Raw genomic sequence first — 20,665 nt, 5'->3', positions numbered from 1 at the left:
CCATCCCAGCAAAAGTTGACCACATTAGGAACAGCGACGGTACACTCCTGGTCGAACACGCAACGACCCTCCTGTCTGTTGGCATTTCCCTGGACAGCATCCGCGCAAGTGTTGCCCTCGCCGCAGTAGAACCCATTCTGACAATCCAGATCGTACCAGCATTGTGCCTTCACTGGTTAGATTCTGCAGATATAACGTCAATGGCTGCACTTACTTGCTCGGCCAGAGCTGGAGCCGCGGAGAATGTGGCAATTGCCATAGCGATGATTGCGTTGAACTGCATCTTGTTTTCTTGTTGAGGTTGTGATGCTTCGAAGGAGTCAGTATAAAACGCAGATTGGGTTGCAAGGGAGTTGTACTAAAGACGGGGCTGTTTTATGTGTAGATATAGATCGCAGCAGTGATTTACTGTCGCAGCGAGAGGGACCTCGAGGAGGCTCATATAAGTTCGAACTGTGTCTCAGTCTACTACGGGTTCTTGGCATGTACGCGCAAGGCACGACAGCGATCAGACTGTTTCATGACTACGATACGGGCACGATCGACACGCTATCTCACAACGAGATCATTGTTACGACGTTGAGCCGCTTTGACAGACCGCCATCAGCTACAAGGAAAAGCAATACGAGAAGATGCCAAGCAACGGACTGGAAGAGTAGGGAGAGAACCCACAACACTTCGATCCTGGAACAACGAAGTTTACGCCGTCTGATGTCCGATGCTAGGGTATGTATTCTACAAGTTTGTACTGTCGAACATGTCTTTCCATTGTATACGTTTGCGAAAGGAAGACCATGGCGACATCACCCTATTGAGCTTGCACTGTAGGTGCTCACTAATCTTGCAGCTTTGCAATTGCTATAATGTCCTTAGAAGATCAGTTCTAGCTTACTGGCCCTAGGCTTAGCCCTAAGCTAGTCACTACTAGCTTGTTTCGGTCGAAGAGCAAGATTGTGCACGGATGAAAAGCCAATTTCTTCTATTTTAGAATACTTTGTAGGATGAATCGGGACTGCGGCCGCGACATCAAACACGTGGTGGAGTCCTGGAAAAGATCTATTTCTGTTATTCTTGATTGTCGAAGTAGACGCGTCTCAACGAGGCTGAGCTGAAGAGATCCGAATGGCCCCAGGATTGGGCCATACGTACGTTGTCGACCTCGCCGCATTGGAGGGCGTCATACTGTAGCGCTCAGCAATCGATAGTGATGTTCGTTTCTTGCTGTTGGCCGGCGTTGTGCTTTATGTCAGAGCGTCACTGGACGAGACTCTATCCGCTAGTACAGAAGGTCTAAGGAAGAGTCTGAGTGTACCATCACTTTACGAACCAGGCATTAGACGACATGATGCTCCACTCGGAGACGGATGCTGAACGGCTGAGCAAAGGAAGCGGAAACAACAACGTGCCGAGCTTTTCCATGCAGATGAACTTTCCTTGCCTCAGCAACGTCATATGCACTGTCCAACACAGTACAAAAAGTTTCATCAACCATGTCGAGGGAAATCTCACGTTCATCACACGATGCGAGGACAGCTTACTTTCAACTTCACACTGGGGGAGTGCGGTGATCAAATCGAAACATGGCAATAATGAGACTGCAGCGACATCTGTCCTCCAAAGCCATGGGTATATGAAAGAGCGTGGAAACCGAGCAGACGAACAGCTAAAGAGTTCAGTGTAAGCATTGGTCTTACAGTTGAAAACACCATCGATTTTCACCAAAAAAGGGGAAGATCTCGAGCAGCTATCTGTTGCAACACCCTCATGCTCGTCCGACCGTGATGGCAATGATCAGATCACTCAAGATCACGATCTTGCAACGCATCTGATTCCTGGTGAGGGATGCCCACGATAAGCCTGTTCCTGTTCGAACGCTTTTCACTCCAACGACCATGGATGAACAGCCTGCGATTCAACAACAACCCAGCAATAAGTCATAATCTGCTGAAAAATGCTCGAACGTCTTGGAAAAGTTATCGCATCGCAGAGATCCCATTTTGAGCTTAGGATGACAATAAATTGAAATGGGGCCTTAGAAGTAGCGACGGACAGCGAACTTCCTGTGATTAGCATATCTCTACACAGTCCGTCTCAAGACTTCGGGATAAAGAGGAGGGTCTGGCATCGGACATCTGGCTGCATAGCCACCGAAAGAGCGATAGAAGCCGACGGAAGAAGTATCATTGTCCTTCATTGAGTCGTGTATACTCTCCACTGGGACTTTCCATACTTCTTGCACTTCTGAAGTGGATGTGGGCACCTTCAGTATGTATGTCGCGCCGAAATGCTTCTAGATTCAGCCTCGATCAGTTACGGGCAGCACACATACATTCTCGCCAACACAACGAACCTGTCATTACCACAAAAGGCAATTGGAACTGCTCGGGACAGACCTCGGAAGGCTTTCTCCGATGGCAATCCACAGCTCGGCTTGCCCGCCGCAGTCTCAATGCACCTGATCAAATGACCCCCGATGTAAGGAAGAGGGCCGGTAGCAACATTGCCGGGCAAGTCCGCTCTAGTAATCCGCATGGGATCATTTTATTCTGACATCGGTTCATTTCTCTGAATGATTCTCTGAACAGACAAGCATCGCACCCAGCTCAGCACGTCCGATATTGCTGAACTGCGAACATGCCACACTTCCAGCATTCACCTTCCACAACCTCACCCGCCGTACCAGCCGGCGTCTGGTGTCCCGTCATCTCATTATACAAAGACACACCTCGCCAAGAAATCGACCTCGAAGCAAGCTACACATACTTCTGCCACCTTATCAAAGGCGGCGTAAATGGCCTCGTCCTGCAAGGCTCCACAGCCGAAGCAGCTCTGCTATCTCGAGAAGAAAGAATAGAAATCACGCGCACAGCCCGAAAAGCAGCAATCGATCTCGGAGTTCCGGATTTCCCTTTGGCGGCTGGAATCAGTGGCCAATCAACAAATGAATCCATACGACTCGCGGAAGATGCAGCGGCAGCCGGAGCGGATTTTGGTCTTTTGTTACCTCCGAGTTATTGGCCCAAGGCGATAACGAACGATGCGATTGTAGAGTTTTATCGCGAGGTGGCGGACAATTCGAGGATTCCGATTATTTGCTATAACTTTCCAGGCGTTACATCAGGCATTGACCTCAGCGTCGACATTCTCTCGCAACTAGCGCCACACCCCAATATCGTTGGCGTGAAGCTCACTTGTGCGAACGCTGGCAAAGTGACTTCACTTACTGCCAAGTTCAAGCCTTCGGAATTCGCGGTCTTCTCTGGACAATCGGATTGGCTTCTTCCCTGCTTGATCGGCGGCGGTATTGGCTGTGTGACAGGAATTGGCAATGTATTCCCAAAATCGGTGTCGAAGCTATATTCGCTATGGCAAGAAGGCAAGATCGAGGAAGCGAGAGAGCTCCAAGGGAAAGTCGCGCTGGCCGAAGGCGCTTGCAAGAAAGGTCTCTCGGCAACCAAATTTGGCACAGCGTACTTTGCTGGTCCAGTAGCTGGTCTTTCGAATCATGCGTCGTTCAGTACAAGGAAGCCTTATCAGCCAGCCGGTAAAGCGCTTCAAGAGTCGACGATCGCCACGATGCAGCCTCTGGCCGAACTTGAACTATCACTTCCCGATGTGATCTCTCGGCCTTCGCCAGCTTCCAAGCTCAGCAATGGAACGAATGGGCATTCTGTAAGGAAGGAATCTGTTCGAAGCCATTTTACACTCAACACAGGTGCCAAAATTCCTGCTGTTGGGTTCGGTACTTGGAAAGCTGCACCTGGCGATGCAGCAAAAGCTGTAAAAGAAGCGTTCGCAGCAGGATATCGCCACTTTGACTGCGCCCCATTGTACTTCAATGAAGCTGAAATTGGTGAAGTGTTCAAGAGTGCTCCAATTCCTCGATCAGAGTTCTTCGTCACAACGAAGCTCTGGTCTTCAGATCACCAGCGTGTACAACAAGCCTTGGACAAATCTCTTCAGGATCTCGGACTGCAATATGTCGATCTCTATCTCATGCACTGGCCTGTCACATTGAGCCCAGACACTGGAGCGGAGTACGGCAAAGAAGATCGAAAAGTCCACGTCGAAGGCTGGGATTTCCGAGATACCTGGAGAGAAATGGAGAAACTGCTAGACACTGGCAAAGTCCGTGCGATAGGTGTTGCCAACTTCTCGACCGTGAATCTCGAGAAGCTGCTCCAGACAGCGAAGGTTGTGCCAGCTGTCAACCAGACTGAGATTCAGCCTCTACTTCCACAGGACAAGTTACATGCTTTCTGTTTGTCGAAGGGAATTCATCAAACAGCTTTCGGGCCCTTAGGTAGCACGGGTAGCACCTTGCACGAAGAGCCAGTCATTGTGCAAATTGCGGAAAAGAGAGGGGTTGCAACTGGCAATGTAATGCTTTCCTGGGGCATCGCGAAGGGTTGGTCCGTGATTCCCAAGTCCATCAGTCCGAAGCGAATCGCTGCGAATCTGAAGGACAACTTTGTGCCAAGCCCAGCCGAGATGCAGGCTATCGACGAGCTGGCAAGAAAGCAAGGCAAGCGCTTTAATCGACCAGATTGGGGGGCAATCATCTTTCATGATGATGTCGATGCAGATGTAACATAGTGGAGACTGCCTCAAGTCGTATAGTGAAACTGAGTATCAGGAAACGTCATATCTCCAAAGCCAGCGTACAAGAAGTCTTCCGGCAACCCGTTTGCAGCTTGGAGATCGAAGACTGTGCTGTGAATATTGTTTCCGTTGGCATTTGCCGCGGCCAGGTCTGCCCTGCTTGCCAAGAGGTCTTGGTTCTGTGCGAAGGGACTTTCGGTCAAGATCGATGTTATCCCCAAAGCAGCTGCGCATTCGTTCAACTTCCTTGTCAATCCGGCGGTCATGCGCGAGATCGGATGTGAAGGTAATGCTGGAGTGCGAGCGAACACTGCGAGCGCAGCACTGATGCGCCGAAATTCTCCTTCCACATCGATGCCGAGTTGCTGGCCATACTTCAGGCAAATTCCCATCAGGAACTGTCCGGCGAAGGAGATCATGACATGGAAGTATATTGGCATGCCGTTTAGATGGTTGCGAAAGGATTCGTCTTCGGCGATCATCGTAAAGATTGTGATTGCAGCATCGCGTGCTGTAGTCGCGGCGGTGAGAAAGTGTGTCGGGATTGGGTCGTTCTCGATCCCGCGAAAGACATGATGACCGAGGTAGAGTTTGGCAAATTGCCAGTGGAGGGTGAGACCTGAGAGAGGGAAAGATCCAATATGCTTATCGGGTTCTGGGCGACGCTTGTTAGTATCATCTTCTGAAAAAGTTGCAATTTATGAACGCACCGAAGATGGAAGACCATCTAGCATACCACGCATCCAGTTCCCGAGCGAAGTGTGCTAATTGCACAGTCAAGGTCCTTGACACTGGTTTGATAGACTCGCTCCCGAACACATCTCTGACCTGGCCCATAATCACCAGCAAGCAAACTTGGGACATGACCCGAACATCTTGGGCTGTGACAGGCTCTCCACCTGCGATGAAGAGCTCTCTATTCTCGACGGCTTCCTTCTCTTGCCGCAGAATTCGATCACGATTGTGTAGAATAGATAAGTGCTGATCGCAGATGTAAAGCAAGTACCAAAGGCGGACTCTGTCTCTAATTTCAGTGATATCCACCACTGAGCCCGGCGAAGTGGCTGCCAGCAGTGCTGGTTCCGTGAGTCTCAGAAAATTTCGGTGGAGCTTGAGATCTTTGGCCCTGCGGATGGCATCATTGAGCAAGATTCGTGATGCATCTGGTAGCCAAAAAGCTCCAATGCACAACGCTTCCACGAACTTCAAGTCCCGTTTTTCGAACAGCGAGCTTGAGATGATTGATCTGTACTCTCGATTGCAAATTTCGAACAGATGCTTGTTAGTAGGATCGTGAAATGCAGCAACGGTGCACATCGCGGCCAAGAGGGCTGGTGATGCTCGTCGAACGTGCGTCGCATCCTTGTATCCACCTGTAATTCCGTACACGAACGGGTCCAGATGCTCCAGGTACTTTTGCACCAATGTCTCAGCGTCTTCAAGAGAGATCAGGCCTTTGCTAATCATGTCGACTCGTTCGCTTCCTCTGCGACGAAGTCGGCGGGGGCTATTGACGCCCAATGAAGGCTCTTGTGTGCTTGTCAAGTACATATCCATAGGGGCGTGGGCGGTAGAGGGTGATGCCGGTGGCGACAGCTCACATGTGTCTTCTGGATCATCATTTTCTTCACCCGCTTTGGCGGTAGCTCGGGCACCTGATTCGCTCTGCTGCTCTGTCGCCAAAGGTCTCGGCAGTTCGAGATTGAGGTGTTGACATATCTTTTCCAAAGTGGCGTGAATGTTGGCTAGGTCTTTGCCCATCAAACCGACCTGCTTAGCGTCCGCCATTGGATGTCGTACCGCGGTATGGAGCACGCAGGTAATACCGCGTCTTTGGCATCGTGAACACGGCGGTTCTTCGTTGATCATATCGCACTTGATTTTCTGTCTTCTGCATGCGGTGCATGCCGCTGCCAGGCGCTTGCTAGGCTCTGGCCGTTCATCGTCCAGGTTAGCAATCTCGCTGTGCTTGCGCTTCGCGTTCGACGACATGTTGGCAACGTCCTGTCTCCATCCGATGACCGCTCACTATGGGGCCTGATGTCGATGGCTCAACAGAGATGTTGCGATGTAGTCTCCCAGTCTTGGAAGTGGAGAGAAGTGCGGAGGTGTTCTGCCGAACTTCAGCCACATTGAGGAGGAACATGTCAAATCCCGAGAGGCCGTCTCGTTCGTTTCTCTAGGAGGTATCACAATACATTCTATGGAGAGACAGTCATAACTACTAGATCTACAATCTCGCGGTCGGTTTCCATCTGATCCAAGGATGGCTGTCCGATTCACGGATCAAAGGCTCCAGCATCGATGTATTCACCATGCCCGGAGAAGCCTCATCGATGTCCGTGATGCCACTCAGCTTCATCGTCGTCTCAAGCTCGTCTTTCACGATATCAATCAAGTGTTCCACACCCTCCTGCCCGTAGCACAAGCTATATAGCCATGGCCGCCCAATCCCAACAGCAGTGGCACCCAGTGCTACAGCCTTGAGAACGTCTGTGCCGCGAGTGAAGCCCCCATCGACGTAGACCTCCAATTTCTGGAACACGTCCGGACAACACTTGTGCATTTCAAGCAGGGTCACCATTGCAGGTTGTGTCGTGTCGAGAGATCTCCCGCCGTGATTGCTGAGCAAGATTGCCTCGACACCATAGTCCGCTGCCTTCTGTGCATCGCTCGCAGTCTGAATGCCTTTCAAGACAACCGGAAGTCCAGAGACTCGCCTGATCCAAGCGAGATCCTCCCAGTTCAGCGACGCATCAATGTATTTTGCCATCACACGACCCAGACCTCCTCCTTTCTTGTCATTCGTAGCCACTGCACCACTAATAGCTGCAGCAACATTCTCTGCTGCTATCCGCTCATCCGCTTCGCGCTTGCCTGGGACAGGAGCATCGACGGTGACCACGACAGCTTTGACGCCAAGTTCTCGGGCGTGCTGCAGCAGTTGCTCGGTCTTGTGTCGTTCAGAGTTGACGTACAGCTGCAGCCAAAAGTGTTGGCTGGGTGAGCCTGCGGAGACGATGTCGGCGAGGGGGTAGGAAGCGTTGCTTGATACCTAGTGATTTTTTGTTAGCACCAGGTCAGTAAAGACAGGCCAAAACCGTGACATACAATCTGGACAATCCTTTGGTTACCACAGGCTCTCGCTACAGCGATCTCGCCCTCAGGATGTGCTAATTTGGCCATCGCAGCGGGACTAAAGAACACTGGTATGCTGGATTCGTGGCCGAGGATCTTTCGCTTCGTCTTTACCTTCCTTACATCGCGGAGGACGCGTGGGCGCAGTAACAACTTGCGATGACACATGAGATTGGCCTGATGTGAGACCAAATCGGTAGCTGCAGACGAGTAGAAAGCCCATGTTTTGGGTGCCAAAGCGTTTCGAGCGACATCTTCGAAGTCGTGCACGGAGATCAAGCTGTCGAGGTCTGGTTTCTCGCCAGCTTCTGGTAATAGTTGATTGACTCGTTCGAGGGAGTGCGCTTCCCGTGGGGCGATGGTGTTGGTATCCGGGTTCATTCCTTCTCTCTTTTGTTCACGCACGTCCTCGAAAGATATCGGAGACCTGCTCATGGCTGCTGCGAGAAGCTGGTACAGTGGGCGGAAATGTGGGATGCGGCAAGTGCTCGAGTGAAGGACTGATGAAATGTAACTTCTGGCCTACCTGACTGTCGTTGTTACACTGCTCTTACATTTTGCTCATGGCGTCGTACGGGCTCTGGGCCAAACGCCGATGTTGGAGGGATACATTGCTGGGCGCAGCGGTCGAATTGTCGTGCATCGTCGGTCGGAGGCATGCCGCAGACCGGAGGGCTCTCTCCGATGCCTCGTGGGCGCGTCGGCAACACAGCGATGGCGACCTCGCAGCGATGGAAATGGTGGGACAAACAGAGCATACATCATGACTCTGTAGCAGTGTGTAGTATGAGGCCAATCGACTGCGACAATGGGCAATATCGAGATGAGCGTACAGGAGGAAGTTCGTGCTGTGTCGAAAGCAGAAGTGTTGGCTCGTCTCCCGCCACTGCCAGCATCGGCAACCTCGACACGAGTCCCATCACAACAGCCGGTCGGGGTGATTCTCGATGATGACCCGACTGGTACCCAAACCTGCCATAATGTCAACGTGTTGACCGTCTGGGACGAGGACACCCTCCGCCGCGAGTTCCAGTCCAACTGCACCGGCTTTTTCATTCTGACGAATTCTCGCGCGCTGCCACCCGTCAAGGCACGCCAGCTCATCCGAGAAATATGCCAGGCCGTCAAGAACGCCGCCGACACCGCGGGAAAGGAGTTCGAAGTCGTATTGAGAGGCGATTCAACGTTACGGGGCCATTTTCCGGATGAGCCAGAGGCTGCTGAGGAAGTGCTCGGAGAGGCAGATGTATGGATTTTGGCCCCATTCTTCGAGCAAGGCGGACGCTTGACCATTGATGATGTGCATTATGTCGCCAGCCCGGATGGACAGCTCGTTCCTGCCGCGCAGACGCCCTTTGCCAGGGATGCGACTTTTGGATATACGCAGTCCAACTTGCGAGAGTACATTCGAGAGAAGTCCAAGGGCGCCATTGCGAGCGATCGTATCCATTCCATCTCGCTCCACGACATTCGGGTTGGAGGAGCTGATGCGGTAGAGGCCAAATTACTGTCAGTCGGGCGGCGCTCAGTGGTCATCGTCAATGCTGTGGTCACTGCCGACCTCGACATATTTGTGGCAGGACTGATCCGAGCTCGCGCAATCGGGAAGACATTCATCTATCGCACCGGCGCTGCATTTGTATCATCGCGCCTGGGCATCCAGCCAATCCCTCCATTGGGACCACAAGAACTCGATATGGACCTGTCGCCATCTGCGCCCGGCGGCCTGATCATAGCTGGTTCTTACGTGCCCAAGACTACAGAGCAGCTCGAGTCTCTGGTTCAAGGCCGAGGTGCCAAATTGAACGTCATAGAGCTCGACGCCGCCGCCTTATTGCGCGAGTCTGAGTCGACCTCTGCTGTTGTACTCGCCGCCGCCAACAAAGCCGGTGATCATATCTCTCGCGGCCAAGATGTGCTTCTCATGACCAGCCGCAAGCTCATCACTGGCAGTGATGAACTGTCCAGCTTGAAAATAGGCAACGTTGTCGCAGCAGCTCTCGTATCCTTCCTTCGCTGCTTGATCCCACGCCCACGATACATCATCGCTAAAGGTGGCATTACCAGCTCCGATGCTGCCACCACTGGTCTCATGTTCAAGCGCGCCAAAATCTGTGGTCAAGCTGCGCCTGGGGTGCCCCTCTGGCAATGCGCCGAGAAGACATGCAAATTCCCCGACATTCCGTACGTCGTCTTTCCTGGAAACGTTGGTGAGCGGGATACACTTCGAGATCTGGTAGCAGATTGGGCGAAGCCGGAGCAGGTCGACAGTGTTCCGGCGCCGATGCAGTATCAGAGACTGGGGAACAGCGGACTCAAAGTCTCGCGTTTAATTCTGGGTTGCATGACATTCGGTAACCCGGACTGGGAAGGTAGTCCTTGGGTCCTACCGGAAGAAGAGGCATTGCCGTTGCTGAAGCAGGCGTATGACTCTGGCATCAACACCTGGGAAACCGCGAATACCTACTCAAACGGCTGGTCGGAAACAATCATTGGAAAAGCTCTGAAGAGATACAACATTCCACGCAGCAAGGTCGTGATCATGACAAAACTCTACTACCCGGTCCTTGAAGATGAGCCAAACCGCCGGCCTCAACCAGCGCTCAATGATGGACCTCTCGTCAATCAAATGGGACTTAGCCGCAAGCACATATTCGATGCGGTGGAAGGCTCTCTGCGACGCCTCGGCACGTCCTACATCGACGTCTTACAACTTCATCGCCTCGACGTGGACACAAGCCCAGAAGAGATCATGCGGGCCCTACATGATCTCGTGCAGATGGGCAAAATTCACTACCTCGGTGCCTCAAGCATGTACTGCTGGCAATTCGCTCGCTTGCAGTACACGGCGAAAATGAACAACTGGACAACCTTCACCAGTATGTCTGGATTGTACAATCTGCTCTATCGTGAAGAGGAGCGGGAAATGATAAGCTTCTGTCAGGCAGAAGGGATAGGCCTCATTCCTTGGTCTCCACTCGCAAGGGGCTTGTTGAGTCGACCGCATTCAGAACAGACGGACCGAAGTGCAAAAGACGTGAAGACGAAAAAGTGGTTTCAAGGTAATCAAAACTCAAGTATTGTCAACAGAGTGGAAGCAATGGCCAAAGAGAAGGGCTGCACAATGTCAGATCTGGCGCTGGCATGGCTTTTACACAAAGGGGCCTGTCCGATAGTTGGACTGAACAGTATTCCGCGCATCAAAGCCGCGTCTGAGGCCCTGAGTGTGAGGTTAACAGCGGCAGACATGAAGCACCTTGAAGAGCTCTATCAGCCACTGGCAGTACAGGCTATGTAGTGAAGCGAAAGAGCCGTGTTCAACTCGCCATATCCTTGGCTTTTCTTCACATCCATCAGACACAAACTGGCCACCCAGCTGAGGATTCCGACTGCGGACCTGTGACTTCCGTGACCGGGACGAGGCTCCGCGCTAGAGTCGGAAGTAGTTTCGCGTGCCCAAGGCTGGATTACTCCGGTTCCTGCGACTGGATCGGAGCAGACTGAAGCTTGTCATGGAGTTGGTCAGTATGCGAAACCGAGCTGGCCATTTATCGACACTGTTGTGAACTGACACTCCACTGGGCCCTGCTGTGAGTCATGTATATTGGTTCCTATATACCCGGGACCCCAGACCCTGTATACTAGCCCCTATATAGTACCATTCGATAGTGTAGATAGTTTTGTATCCTCTTTTGCCCGACAATACGAGAGAGGGTCCCTTAGTGCCCCCCGATAACATGCGACGATACGCGACTTCGTAACAGGTTATGAGCCCGGGTTAGCGCTATTGTATTCCAAGCTCCGATAGAAGGCGAGGCGCGGTTCACCGACAGAGTACGGAAGCCGAAGGCAGGACAACAGGAACGCTATTGGCAACAGCGAGACACCGAGCTAGAAGAGCAAGGAAACAGCCCGAGCTGTGGCTGTATAAACAGGGACAGTAGCAGCAGAGACTGCGCCAGGAGCCTGCGGGTGAAGACAGGCACACAGAGGAAGGACTGTGCCCTCTGTGCTCAGGGACAAAGGACAATGTGCCCCTGTATAAAGAAGGAGCAAAACCCTTTCCATGGTTAAACATGAGTCCCAGATTGCAACTGGGTGTAGGACCCCATGGACCCTAGCTGAGGGACTGAAAACAGCGGTGCAGCTGCATGCAGAATTGCAGCCAGCCCACCTGCAGCTGAGACCAAATGCAGAAGAGAGAAGAGCATTGAGGAATGATAGTTAGAGTGAGGACACCAAGACAGACAACAAGGGGAGAGGATGTTGCAACAGAGGGCTGCAGAAAGTGTAACAGCAACCTGCAGTACACCAAACCTGCTGTTGGCAGAATAACACTTCAGAGACTGCACCCCAAGCTGTCTGGATTAGTACCTTATCTCTGGTGCTGGGAGAACTTGCCAACTCTCAAAGGAAGATCTTGCAGTAACCAAAGGCTTGGTTTATACCAGATATGTTATGTTCAGGGAGGAAGCAGTTGCAAGGCAGTTCTGACATGGACTGCTGATGGCTCATAACACTTCAGAGACTGCCTGAACCTCTCACTACCTCTGGAGGCCAATGGTGAATCCAGGATCAAGAGGAGTCATGAACCTACCTTTGTCTTATGGGATAGCTACAGGAAGTCCTGAGCTGGAGGGTGCCAAAGTGGTATGCTCCCTTGATTCCCATATGCCAGCAGGAAAGCACGGCTGCTTGATAGCCGGATCATTCCAACAGGAGGCTCTAATCTGAGGAGGGACAGAGGGTGACCCATGTATAGGAAGAACCCTGCAATCATTTGACTTTTCCCCGCTTTGATTCTCCTTGGGACAGAAGGACAACTTTCCATCTGACCCAATACTAATTCTACAAGACTACAATGGATACTCAAGACAAATCCTCCGGACTTCAGAAAAGACCATGCCCAATCCTATGCAAGGACAATGCAGAAGGATGGTTCAGAAGGATGGAAATCTTCTTGAGGGGAGAAGACCTGTATCACACAATCTCCCATGAGACACACACCCATCACCCCAAAGTCACAGTACAAAGCAATCTGGTGGATATCTTTGTGCATAGGGGAGGATGATGAAGAGCTGGTCTCAGAACTCCAAACTGCAAAGGAGGTTTGGCAAGAGCTGAAGAAGAAGTATGCAGACAACCAAGCTACAGGAAGGAAACTTCTGAAGCAGTACTTCAGTTTCCAAAAGGCAGAGGACATGAGCATTGATGGAGCATGGACACACCTTCAGGCACTTGGCAAAAGGATCAAAGTTGCCCAACCTGAAATGGCTGCTGCCATAAACCCAAAGGCAAGAGCACAGGTACTCTTGTCTGGGCTTCCAGAACAATGGTCTACCATCAGAGATGCAATAGATGGTCAACCCTCACTGTCACCTGAAAGCATACTCTCAATCCTTCAGGAGAAAGAGGTGAGCATGCCTGCAGGCAGCACACCTGTGGCCTTTGCAGCCCGAGCTGCATCATCAAGAGGATCATCATCTCACAGAGGAAGAAGATCAGACAGCAAGATGTCTGACAGACAAGGACTGAGATGCAAGCTATGCAATCAAGCTGGGCACTATGTTTCAATCTGCCCATACTTGGAAATGGCCCAAGGAATAATAAAGGTGGTCTCTGAGAACAAGATCTCAGACTCAAAGGCCTTGGCCCTAGTTGCACATGATCAGGATGATGATTGGGATGAGGAGGTGGATTGAACAGCCCCAGTGCACTGTCAAGGGGAGTGTTGTGAACTGACACTCCACTGGGCCCTGCTGTGAGTCATGTATATTGGTTCCTATATACCCGGGACCCCAGACCCTGTATACTAGCCCCTATATAGTACCATTCGATAGTGTAGATAGTTTTGTATCCTCTTTTGCCCGACAATACGAGAGAGGGTCCCTTAGTGCCCCCCGATAACATGCGACGATACGCGACTTCGTAACAGACACGTATATTCGCCAAGTCATCACGACATCAAGATATAGTATAGCTCTCAACTCTCGCCATAAACTACAATCAACTACGCGCACTGAATATTGCCGTAACAGAGCAACAATGGCCGAACACATACTGATCACTGGCGCCGGCGGGTTCATCGGACAAGCTCTTGCCACTTCGCTTCTCGAAGATAAAAACGTTCGAAGCCTCATTCTGACAGACGTGCTTCCGCCAAAGATTCCAACCAAAAGCGCGCCTGTCGATATTTCAACTTTTGCGGCCGACCTGACTGACCCGGAAACCTGCTCGCGACTGATCACGCCCGAGGTCACCACGATTTATTTGCTACACGGGATCATGTCAGGCCAAGCCGAAGCAGATCTGGAACTTGGACTACGTGTCAATATCGACTCTATGCGATTCATCACAGATGCGATCCGCAAACAGCAAGATCAACGCTCTAAACCGATTCGAGTAGTCTTTCCTTCCAGTCTCGCTGTTTTTGGGCCCGCCAAGGAGAACGAAGTCGTGACAGAAAACACAATGCCTCTGCCACAATCTTCATACGGAGCAGAAAAGTCTATCACAGAAATTCTTTTAAATGATTTCTCTCGCCGCGGCATCCTCGATGCCAGGATCGTTCGTCTACCAACCATCATCGTTCGACCTGGAAAGCCAACTGGCGCTGCCTCTTCCTTCTTTTCTGGCATTATTCGCGAGCCACTGAATGGAGAGAATAGCACACTTCCTGTAAGCAGAGACCTCAAGGCTTGGGTTTGTTCGTCTCGAACTGTGATACGGAATCTGGTCAAAGCGAAAGACATTCCGGAGACTAAGTTCCAAGGGGCGGGTCGAATTGTCAATTTGCCAGGAAAGACCGTATCGATAGAGGAGATGTTGAACGGTCTTCGCGTTGTTGGTGGAGACGAGGCTGTGGATTTGGTGCAAGAACGGCACGATGAGAAGGTCGCCAGTATCGTAGGATCATGGCCGGCGAACTTCGACACCGAGAGGGCGAGAGAACTCGGTTTCAATGAGGATGTGGGGTTAGAACAGGCGTTCAGAGATTATGTTGAAGACTACATGCCCAAAGCCAATGGCGGAAGATAGTGGTGTCTCCAACCGTGCTCTGCGGCGCAGTCGTATTCAAGTTCATGCTGGCCAGCTCGAAACAGTCTATAATTTCGGAGACAGGGAAGATTCTCTCGCTGATGGAAGACAGAGGGGGGAGCATTGGCAAAGCCATCAAATGGGCGCAACAGAATCTCAGCTTCTCGAGAAGAAGCAACAAAGTGGCCCAATGCCACGCATGAGTACCGAGAGTCTTTTGGCAACGAAATGCGATGCGAAGAATAGGCAGGCCTGATCGGAGACATCGAGCTGCTTGTGACAGCGCGTGGTGTTGCCGTTCGTGACAGCGAGTACGTAGTCGCAGCTTTGTTCAAGGCACACCTTCCACAACTGTACCACGCTCGCTGTCACTTGCTCCATGCGGCAGACTCTCGTGCTCGGGCACATGCTCATCATCCTTCTCATCAACCTGCGTGACTGTCTGGCTCAGCTCAGACGCAGTGTCACTTGTCATTTGCAACCTCGAAGTCCCTTCAATGGCTCTGGATGCAGCCGACCTGATTCGCCGGTGCGCCTATATTGCGAATGGTGTACGAGGTCCGTTACAGCAATGTTCGGCCAACAACACACCTTCGTCACTCGATGAATCCTGGCAGCAGATCGATGTGCTGAAACCGAAACTGTCAAATACGGAGAAATCACTTCTCGTACCGCGCTCGATGCCACATCGCACTAACCCCTACCTCATCAGTCGGAGACCTCCCGATGTGCAAATGCTGCTTATCACGTCGACTGTCCAGACCCGGTATGTGAGTTCCACTGGCAATTCAGCTAGCTGGGCGACATTCGAGGACAAAATAGGTGCTGGGAGGCGATGATGCAAGAGCCCGAATCACGTTGCATTTTGCCATGTATTTTTTTTTTCCGAGAAGGAACTTGTTTTATGCGGCGTGGGATGAAATCGTCACCTCATGAACGGATCACGCAAGAACCACGGCTTCTTCGATGTTGCGATGCAATATCGGGTCGAACCGACTGACTGTACCGCCCTGTTTCCACTCACCGACGGAGTGAACGAGTAGTTCGAGCATATCATGCTGGAACGATGTATTCTGACCGACCTCAATCTCTTCTTCAAGAACATGCACCTCACTGCAGCCACGAGGAACTATCAAGGCTACAAGCCGCCATTCAACAAAGCTGTGCGCAAGAGATCAGAAGCGCTTGTGAAGTCTCGCTCTGGGGACAACGTTCAGGTGCTGGAGGATGACGAGAGTGAGGCAGACGATACTAATCCGGATGCCACGGGCGTCGTGACAGCGGGTGACCCCAATCACGAGAAGTAGAGCTGTGCATGGACATGCGTTTCTTCACAAGGAGCGTTTGTTTGTCCAGGCCCCGATGTGAGCGTGAAGGTGCTTACTAAATCGCGAGCAAGCGTTTGGACTTCATCAGCATGGCCAATACCAATAACGCATAGGGCCCGTCGAATCCACCTTGAACGGAGTCGGAGCAAACAAGCTGAGGTGACGCCGATTAGAAGTCATGAGGCGAATGACTGGTGCCACTCCTTGCTGAATCGTAAAGATCGCGCCTTCATGTCTCTTGCGCAAGAGCAACACGAGTGATATCTATTAGACGGAAGGTGAATTGTAGCGAGGTGTACGCCAGCGATGCGTGTCTGGGTTTGGCGCCACACTTTGATGTTTAGAGGTAACTCACGTCTGGCAATGGCTTATGGATTTGCCTTCACGGCGATAAGGCGAGCAATGAGCAGGCAATAGGCACATGTAGACTCACTGCAACGGACGAGACAATGACCTAAACGAGACACAATGCGAAGGCCACAAGTTCGCTGCAGGTGATTCGATGTTGGCCGCGGGTCAAAAGTTACCCTTTCCAGAATCCGCATGTCCTTCCGCGATGCTAACGAAGCTAAATGGCACAAGCTGGAGCAGTGCTTGCTTTGTGACCCGCGTTGAAGCGTGAGCAACCATGATTAAAAATCCATCATTCAGTGGTTTTCCTATAAGCTGTTCACCACATCTGGACTCAGCTGCACATATTTTATCCCTTGCCTCCAGAATGTGAAAGCGATATGCACCACCCGGTCCTCTCCCAGGACCATACTCGGGTAGCTCAACTCTCGATTCAGCTTCTGTTCACTGTTATTTGTCATGCAATATCCATCACCCTCCTCCAAGATTCTGTGCTTCCACGATTTTCCGTCGTCGTCACTCCATCCAAGACACAAAGGAGCTCTTGGTGCGCCCCAGAATGCCTCTTTGCCAGCATGTTTGCTTGCTTGGTTGGACCGAACATCATCTGCAGCTGCGATATCGTCGTACAGCCCTTCTCTTCGACCTTGTGCATTGAGGCGGGAGGAGTGGTTGTAGACGGCAAGCACTCGCCCTGATGGCAGAACGTCGAAGCAGATTCCGGCGTTTGGGTTGGGGAGGGTCGTTGACGTTGGCTCAGACCAATCGATGCCATTGGGAGAAGTCGCTTTGTAGACAAAATCGGCCCATCGACTGCGAAACAAAGCAAGGTAGCTTCTATCTTTGAGCTGCTTGATCGCCATGTGTACTGCACCAAAACTATTGGGCACTTCTCTTTCGGTCCACGTCTTGCCTTGATCCTGAGAGACGCGGATGGCTGATATATCATCGTTGCCGACCCATCGCTCGCCTGGTTCCGAACGACATCTGAACGTTGGCACGACCCACGAGCCATTTTCGAGAATTACAACAGGCTGTCGAATAAACGTTCCAGGTTCGGTGAAGACCGCCTCAGGCTCGCTCCATGAATTGCCTCTATCGTTCGAGACTTGCTTCTTGACGAAAGCGGAGTCTTGATCACCAAGGTGTTGAGATGTGTACAGCAACCAGACCTCTCCAGATGGAGTCTGGAACAAGACAGGATTCTGCTCACTCCTCGTGGTATCGAAGGTGACCTTTTTGGCTTTGGTCCAGGACGTCGAGCCTGTTGATCGACGAGAGAGATAAATGCTAATGTCTGGTTTGCCTTCTTGTGTGCCTCCAAACCAAGCGCAGAGCATCTCGCCATTATCTAGGATCAAGAGGTTGGAAGCATGGCATTGCGGTGTCGCTGCCGGAATAAAGCATTCTGTGCGTTGTACCGGATGTGACTTCGGTGTCAGAACGAAGTTCTGAAAATCGGGTGCTGGTTCCTCGAATGTTGCTGCCATCTTGGTTGCCTGTTAGCGAAGGTCCTCAACACTGAGTTATCGAATGACTTGAGTGTAGACGTTGGTAACCAGGGTTGACGTTAACCTTCCACATTGACCAGCATTGATCAATGTGAACAGTGTGCTCGGCGACCTGGAGCCGGCTGGGGGAGAGTCGATTGTCTCGAATCCGCTTCTCGGTCCATGCCGTACGTACTCGGAACCTCCTCTCCGACACAAAATCCACGTGGAGGTCTCTCCACACTTCGCCTAACACACGTTGTGGGGTAATCTGGAGTTGCGGAGTGAGTGTTTCCGCGTCTTTATATCTTGGCCTGGTGCCCTTGGGGTCTCTAAGCTTTTCTTGGGCGCATCTGCCACGGATTCCCAAGCACACGAAGACTTGGCTTGAGTGCTCGACAAGATGGCTGGCGGAACGAGCATCTGGGCCAGCAAAGAGGCCAGGACTGATCCAAAGGCAATCTTCAACGGCCGACTCCTGTACCTGTTAGTAACGCTCGCGTGGGCGGGCTGCTTCTATGGCTTCGACTCGGGAAATATCGGCGGAATCCTCACACTCCCTTCGTTTGAGAATGCGTTCGGACTCAGCGGGCTATCTCAAGAGGCGGTTGATGCGAAAAGCGTATGCTTCCAGTCGTACCTGCATTCAGAATTGCGCTGATAACTCCTCAGGGGACCATCGCTGCTATGCTTGCAGCAGGAGTGAGTCGGCCAAGGAATACAGCCATGGGAAGCTAAACTGACCTGCGTTGTAGGGCTCTGCTGGAGCGCTTTGCGCCTGGCCTACGTCTGATGTCCTGGGTCGCAAATGGTCCGTCTTCCTCTGGGGCATAGTCTTCCTCATCGGTGCTGTTATGCAAATGATCGCCGACTACGACACACTTCTGGCCGGACGATTCATCGGCGGTATGGGCGTTGGCGCCAGCTCGATGTTGAGGTAAGTTTGGTCGCTAGAAGGCATGTTAAATGCACGAAAACGTGCCTCAGATATCGTCGTACATGCCACTGACCAGCTTTGAAAGTCCCCAATTTCTGGCAGAGAACGCCCCAAAAAGCGTCCGTGGATCCATGACGGCGACCTACAACCTCATGATCGTGTTCTCGCTTGCCTTAGCCTTCTGGGTCAACTACACTGTCAGCTTGTGGCACAATGCAGAGCATAATGATACGCAGTGGAGGCTCGCGATGGGGATCCAGCTGATCCCAGGAGCTTTTATGTGTCTCATGATCCCGTTCATTCCAGAAACACCTCGATACTTGATCAATCGCGGGAAGTCTGAACAGGGGCTGAAGAATTTGACAGCTTTGCGGAAGCTGCCTGCCGACCATCCATATATCCAGACAGAATACCAGGAGATCGAGGCACAAGTGCGCTTTGAGCAAGAGGTATTCAGCGCCCACCTCTATCCAGGTTGTTCAAAATCAAGCTGATGTGTCGCAGGCACACCAAGGACACAACGTCTGGACGATCGTCCAGGACATCTACGGTAATAGAGCAAATGCCCAGCGCTTCTTTTTGGCAGTAATGCTGTTCCTTTTCCACAAGTTCACTGGAACCGACAGCTTGAATTGTACGTATGAGAACTCTCCTTTCCGCGGACACGTTGGGATTTTCGAGGGAGTATCCGCTGATGCAGTTGTGCCTGACTTCAGATTATGCTCCTTCCATATTCAAGCTTATTGGGGTGAAGGGCAACAGCAATACACTGCTTACCACCGTAAGTCATGCTCCGTATATGGTCTCTCAACGAGAAGCTCACCGGTTTCCAGGGTGTGTACGGGATTGTGAAGTTCGTTACCACAATTTTTTACGTGGCATATCTCGTCGAGTAAGTCGTTCGTTGCTGTAGATAGAAGCTGAGCAGTACTAACATTTGATCAGTCGCATCGGTCGCCGACTGCCGCTCTTAATAGGTGCAAGTCTTCAGGCCACTGCAATGTTGTACCTGGCATTGTACATAAAGTACGCAGGCGGCAACGCCAGTGAGGACGCCGTCGGAGGCACGCCGGCAGGTGGAATTGTCGGCATCGTCTTCATTTACATCTATGCCTTTGGCTGGAGTTTCGGCCACTCTGTTGCATGCTACGTCGTTGCGGCGGAGATCTTCCCGACGAGGATCAGATCTTTCTGCATGTCCTTTTGCTTCTTCATCAACTGGATAGTGGACTATGGCATCACAAAGGCTACCCCAGTGATGCTGTCCGAGATGGGCTGGTAAGCACTTCCTTACGCAGGCATAAATATCCAGAAAAACTGACAAGCCGCGCAGGGGGACGTTCCTTCTCTACTCCATGTTGACTTACGGCGGAGTGGTGTTCATATTCTTCTGCCTCCCGGAGATGAAGGGTCGTTCAATAGAGTCAATGGACGACTTGTTCTCAAGGCCTCTGTATACAATGTGGAAGCATGCGTATCCAAGCGAGGATGAGAAGATCCGGCAAGACGTTCAAGACATGATCCATGCTGGCAAGCTGGAGCGTGGCGACTCCACTGTCGACAAGGGTGGAGCTGCAGTTCACATAGAAACCGCATCAGATCGATAGATGGTATAGAGCCTCCCAATTTCAAGTGCAATATCTCTGGCGTTTCTGACAAGAGTGTCTGTTACCAGGCGTGCGTGAGGACCTAAGCCCGGCAACTCTGTCCTGGCTGTTCTGCAGAGTTCGTGCCCTTTCGGACTGGAAGATTCATAATCACGGCACGAGCTTTTCGCCGTG

General features: G+C 51.7%; 8 protein-coding genes across 8 annotated transcripts; 5 read left to right on the top strand and 3 right to left on the bottom strand.

Moving 5' to 3' along the window:
* Positions 1 to 2,634: 2,634 nt before the first annotated feature.
* CKM354_000517300 (uncharacterized protein) lies at positions 2,635 to 4,596 on the top strand (the record flags this gene model as incomplete). The annotated part of the gene is made up of 1 exon (XM_044800436.1): positions 2,635 to 4,596. One exon carries the CDS (start codon positions 2,635 to 2,637, stop codon positions 4,594 to 4,596), a length of 1,962 nt encoding a protein of 653 aa, XP_044656371.1.
* An 11-nt stretch (positions 4,597 to 4,607) lies between these two features.
* CKM354_000517200 (uncharacterized protein) lies at positions 4,608 to 6,594 on the bottom strand (the record flags this gene model as incomplete). Its single annotated transcript, XM_044800435.1, has 2 exons — positions 4,608 to 5,257; positions 5,313 to 6,594. 2 exons carry the CDS (start codon positions 6,592 to 6,594, stop codon positions 4,608 to 4,610), a joined length of 1,932 nt encoding a protein of 643 aa, XP_044656370.1.
* Positions 6,595 to 6,832: 238 nt separating this feature from the next.
* CKM354_000517100 (uncharacterized protein) lies at positions 6,833 to 8,175 on the bottom strand (the record flags this gene model as incomplete). The annotated part of the gene is made up of 2 exons (XM_044800434.1): positions 6,833 to 7,657; positions 7,714 to 8,175. The coding sequence occupies 2 exons, from the start codon at positions 8,173 to 8,175 to the stop codon at positions 6,833 to 6,835; spliced, it is 1,287 nt and encodes a 428-aa protein (XP_044656369.1).
* A 373-nt stretch (positions 8,176 to 8,548) lies between these two features.
* CKM354_000517000 (uncharacterized protein) lies at positions 8,549 to 11,038 on the top strand (the record flags this gene model as incomplete). The annotated part of the gene is made up of 1 exon (XM_044800433.1): positions 8,549 to 11,038. The coding sequence occupies one exon, from the start codon at positions 8,549 to 8,551 to the stop codon at positions 11,036 to 11,038; it is 2,490 nt and encodes an 829-aa protein (XP_044656368.1).
* A 2,747-nt stretch (positions 11,039 to 13,785) lies between these two features.
* On the top strand, positions 13,786 to 14,778 carry CKM354_000516900 (uncharacterized protein; the record flags this gene model as incomplete). The annotated part of the gene is made up of 1 exon (XM_044800432.1): positions 13,786 to 14,778. The coding sequence occupies one exon, from the start codon at positions 13,786 to 13,788 to the stop codon at positions 14,776 to 14,778; it is 993 nt and encodes a 330-aa protein (XP_044656367.1).
* A 1,103-nt stretch (positions 14,779 to 15,881) lies between these two features.
* On the top strand, positions 15,882 to 16,085 carry CKM354_000516800 (uncharacterized protein; the record flags this gene model as incomplete). The annotated part of the gene is made up of 1 exon (XM_044800431.1): positions 15,882 to 16,085. The coding sequence occupies one exon, from the start codon at positions 15,882 to 15,884 to the stop codon at positions 16,083 to 16,085; it is 204 nt and encodes a 67-aa protein (XP_044656366.1).
* A 680-nt stretch (positions 16,086 to 16,765) lies between these two features.
* Positions 16,766 to 17,947, bottom strand: CKM354_000516700 (uncharacterized protein; the record flags this gene model as incomplete). The annotated part of the gene is made up of 1 exon (XM_044800430.1): positions 16,766 to 17,947. One exon carries the CDS (start codon positions 17,945 to 17,947, stop codon positions 16,766 to 16,768), a length of 1,182 nt encoding a protein of 393 aa, XP_044656365.1.
* A 403-nt stretch (positions 17,948 to 18,350) lies between these two features.
* CKM354_000516600 (uncharacterized protein) lies at positions 18,351 to 20,491 on the top strand (the record flags this gene model as incomplete). Its single annotated transcript, XM_044800429.1, has 9 exons — positions 18,351 to 18,569; positions 18,620 to 18,649; positions 18,703 to 18,884; positions 18,970 to 19,333; positions 19,389 to 19,518; positions 19,601 to 19,665; positions 19,718 to 19,776; positions 19,830 to 20,162; positions 20,218 to 20,491. The coding sequence occupies 9 exons, from the start codon at positions 18,351 to 18,353 to the stop codon at positions 20,489 to 20,491; spliced, it is 1,656 nt and encodes a 551-aa protein (XP_044656364.1).
* Between the last annotated feature and the right edge of the window lie 174 nt (positions 20,492 to 20,665).

Source organism: Cercospora kikuchii, assembly GCF_019650295.1.
Source record: "Cercospora kikuchii DNA, contig_00003, whole genome shotgun sequence".
NCBI lineage: Eukaryota > Fungi > Ascomycota > Dothideomycetes > Mycosphaerellales > Mycosphaerellaceae > Cercospora > Cercospora kikuchii.
Note: the sequence above shows the minus strand (reverse complement) of the source record. Positions and strands in the feature narration are given on the sequence as shown.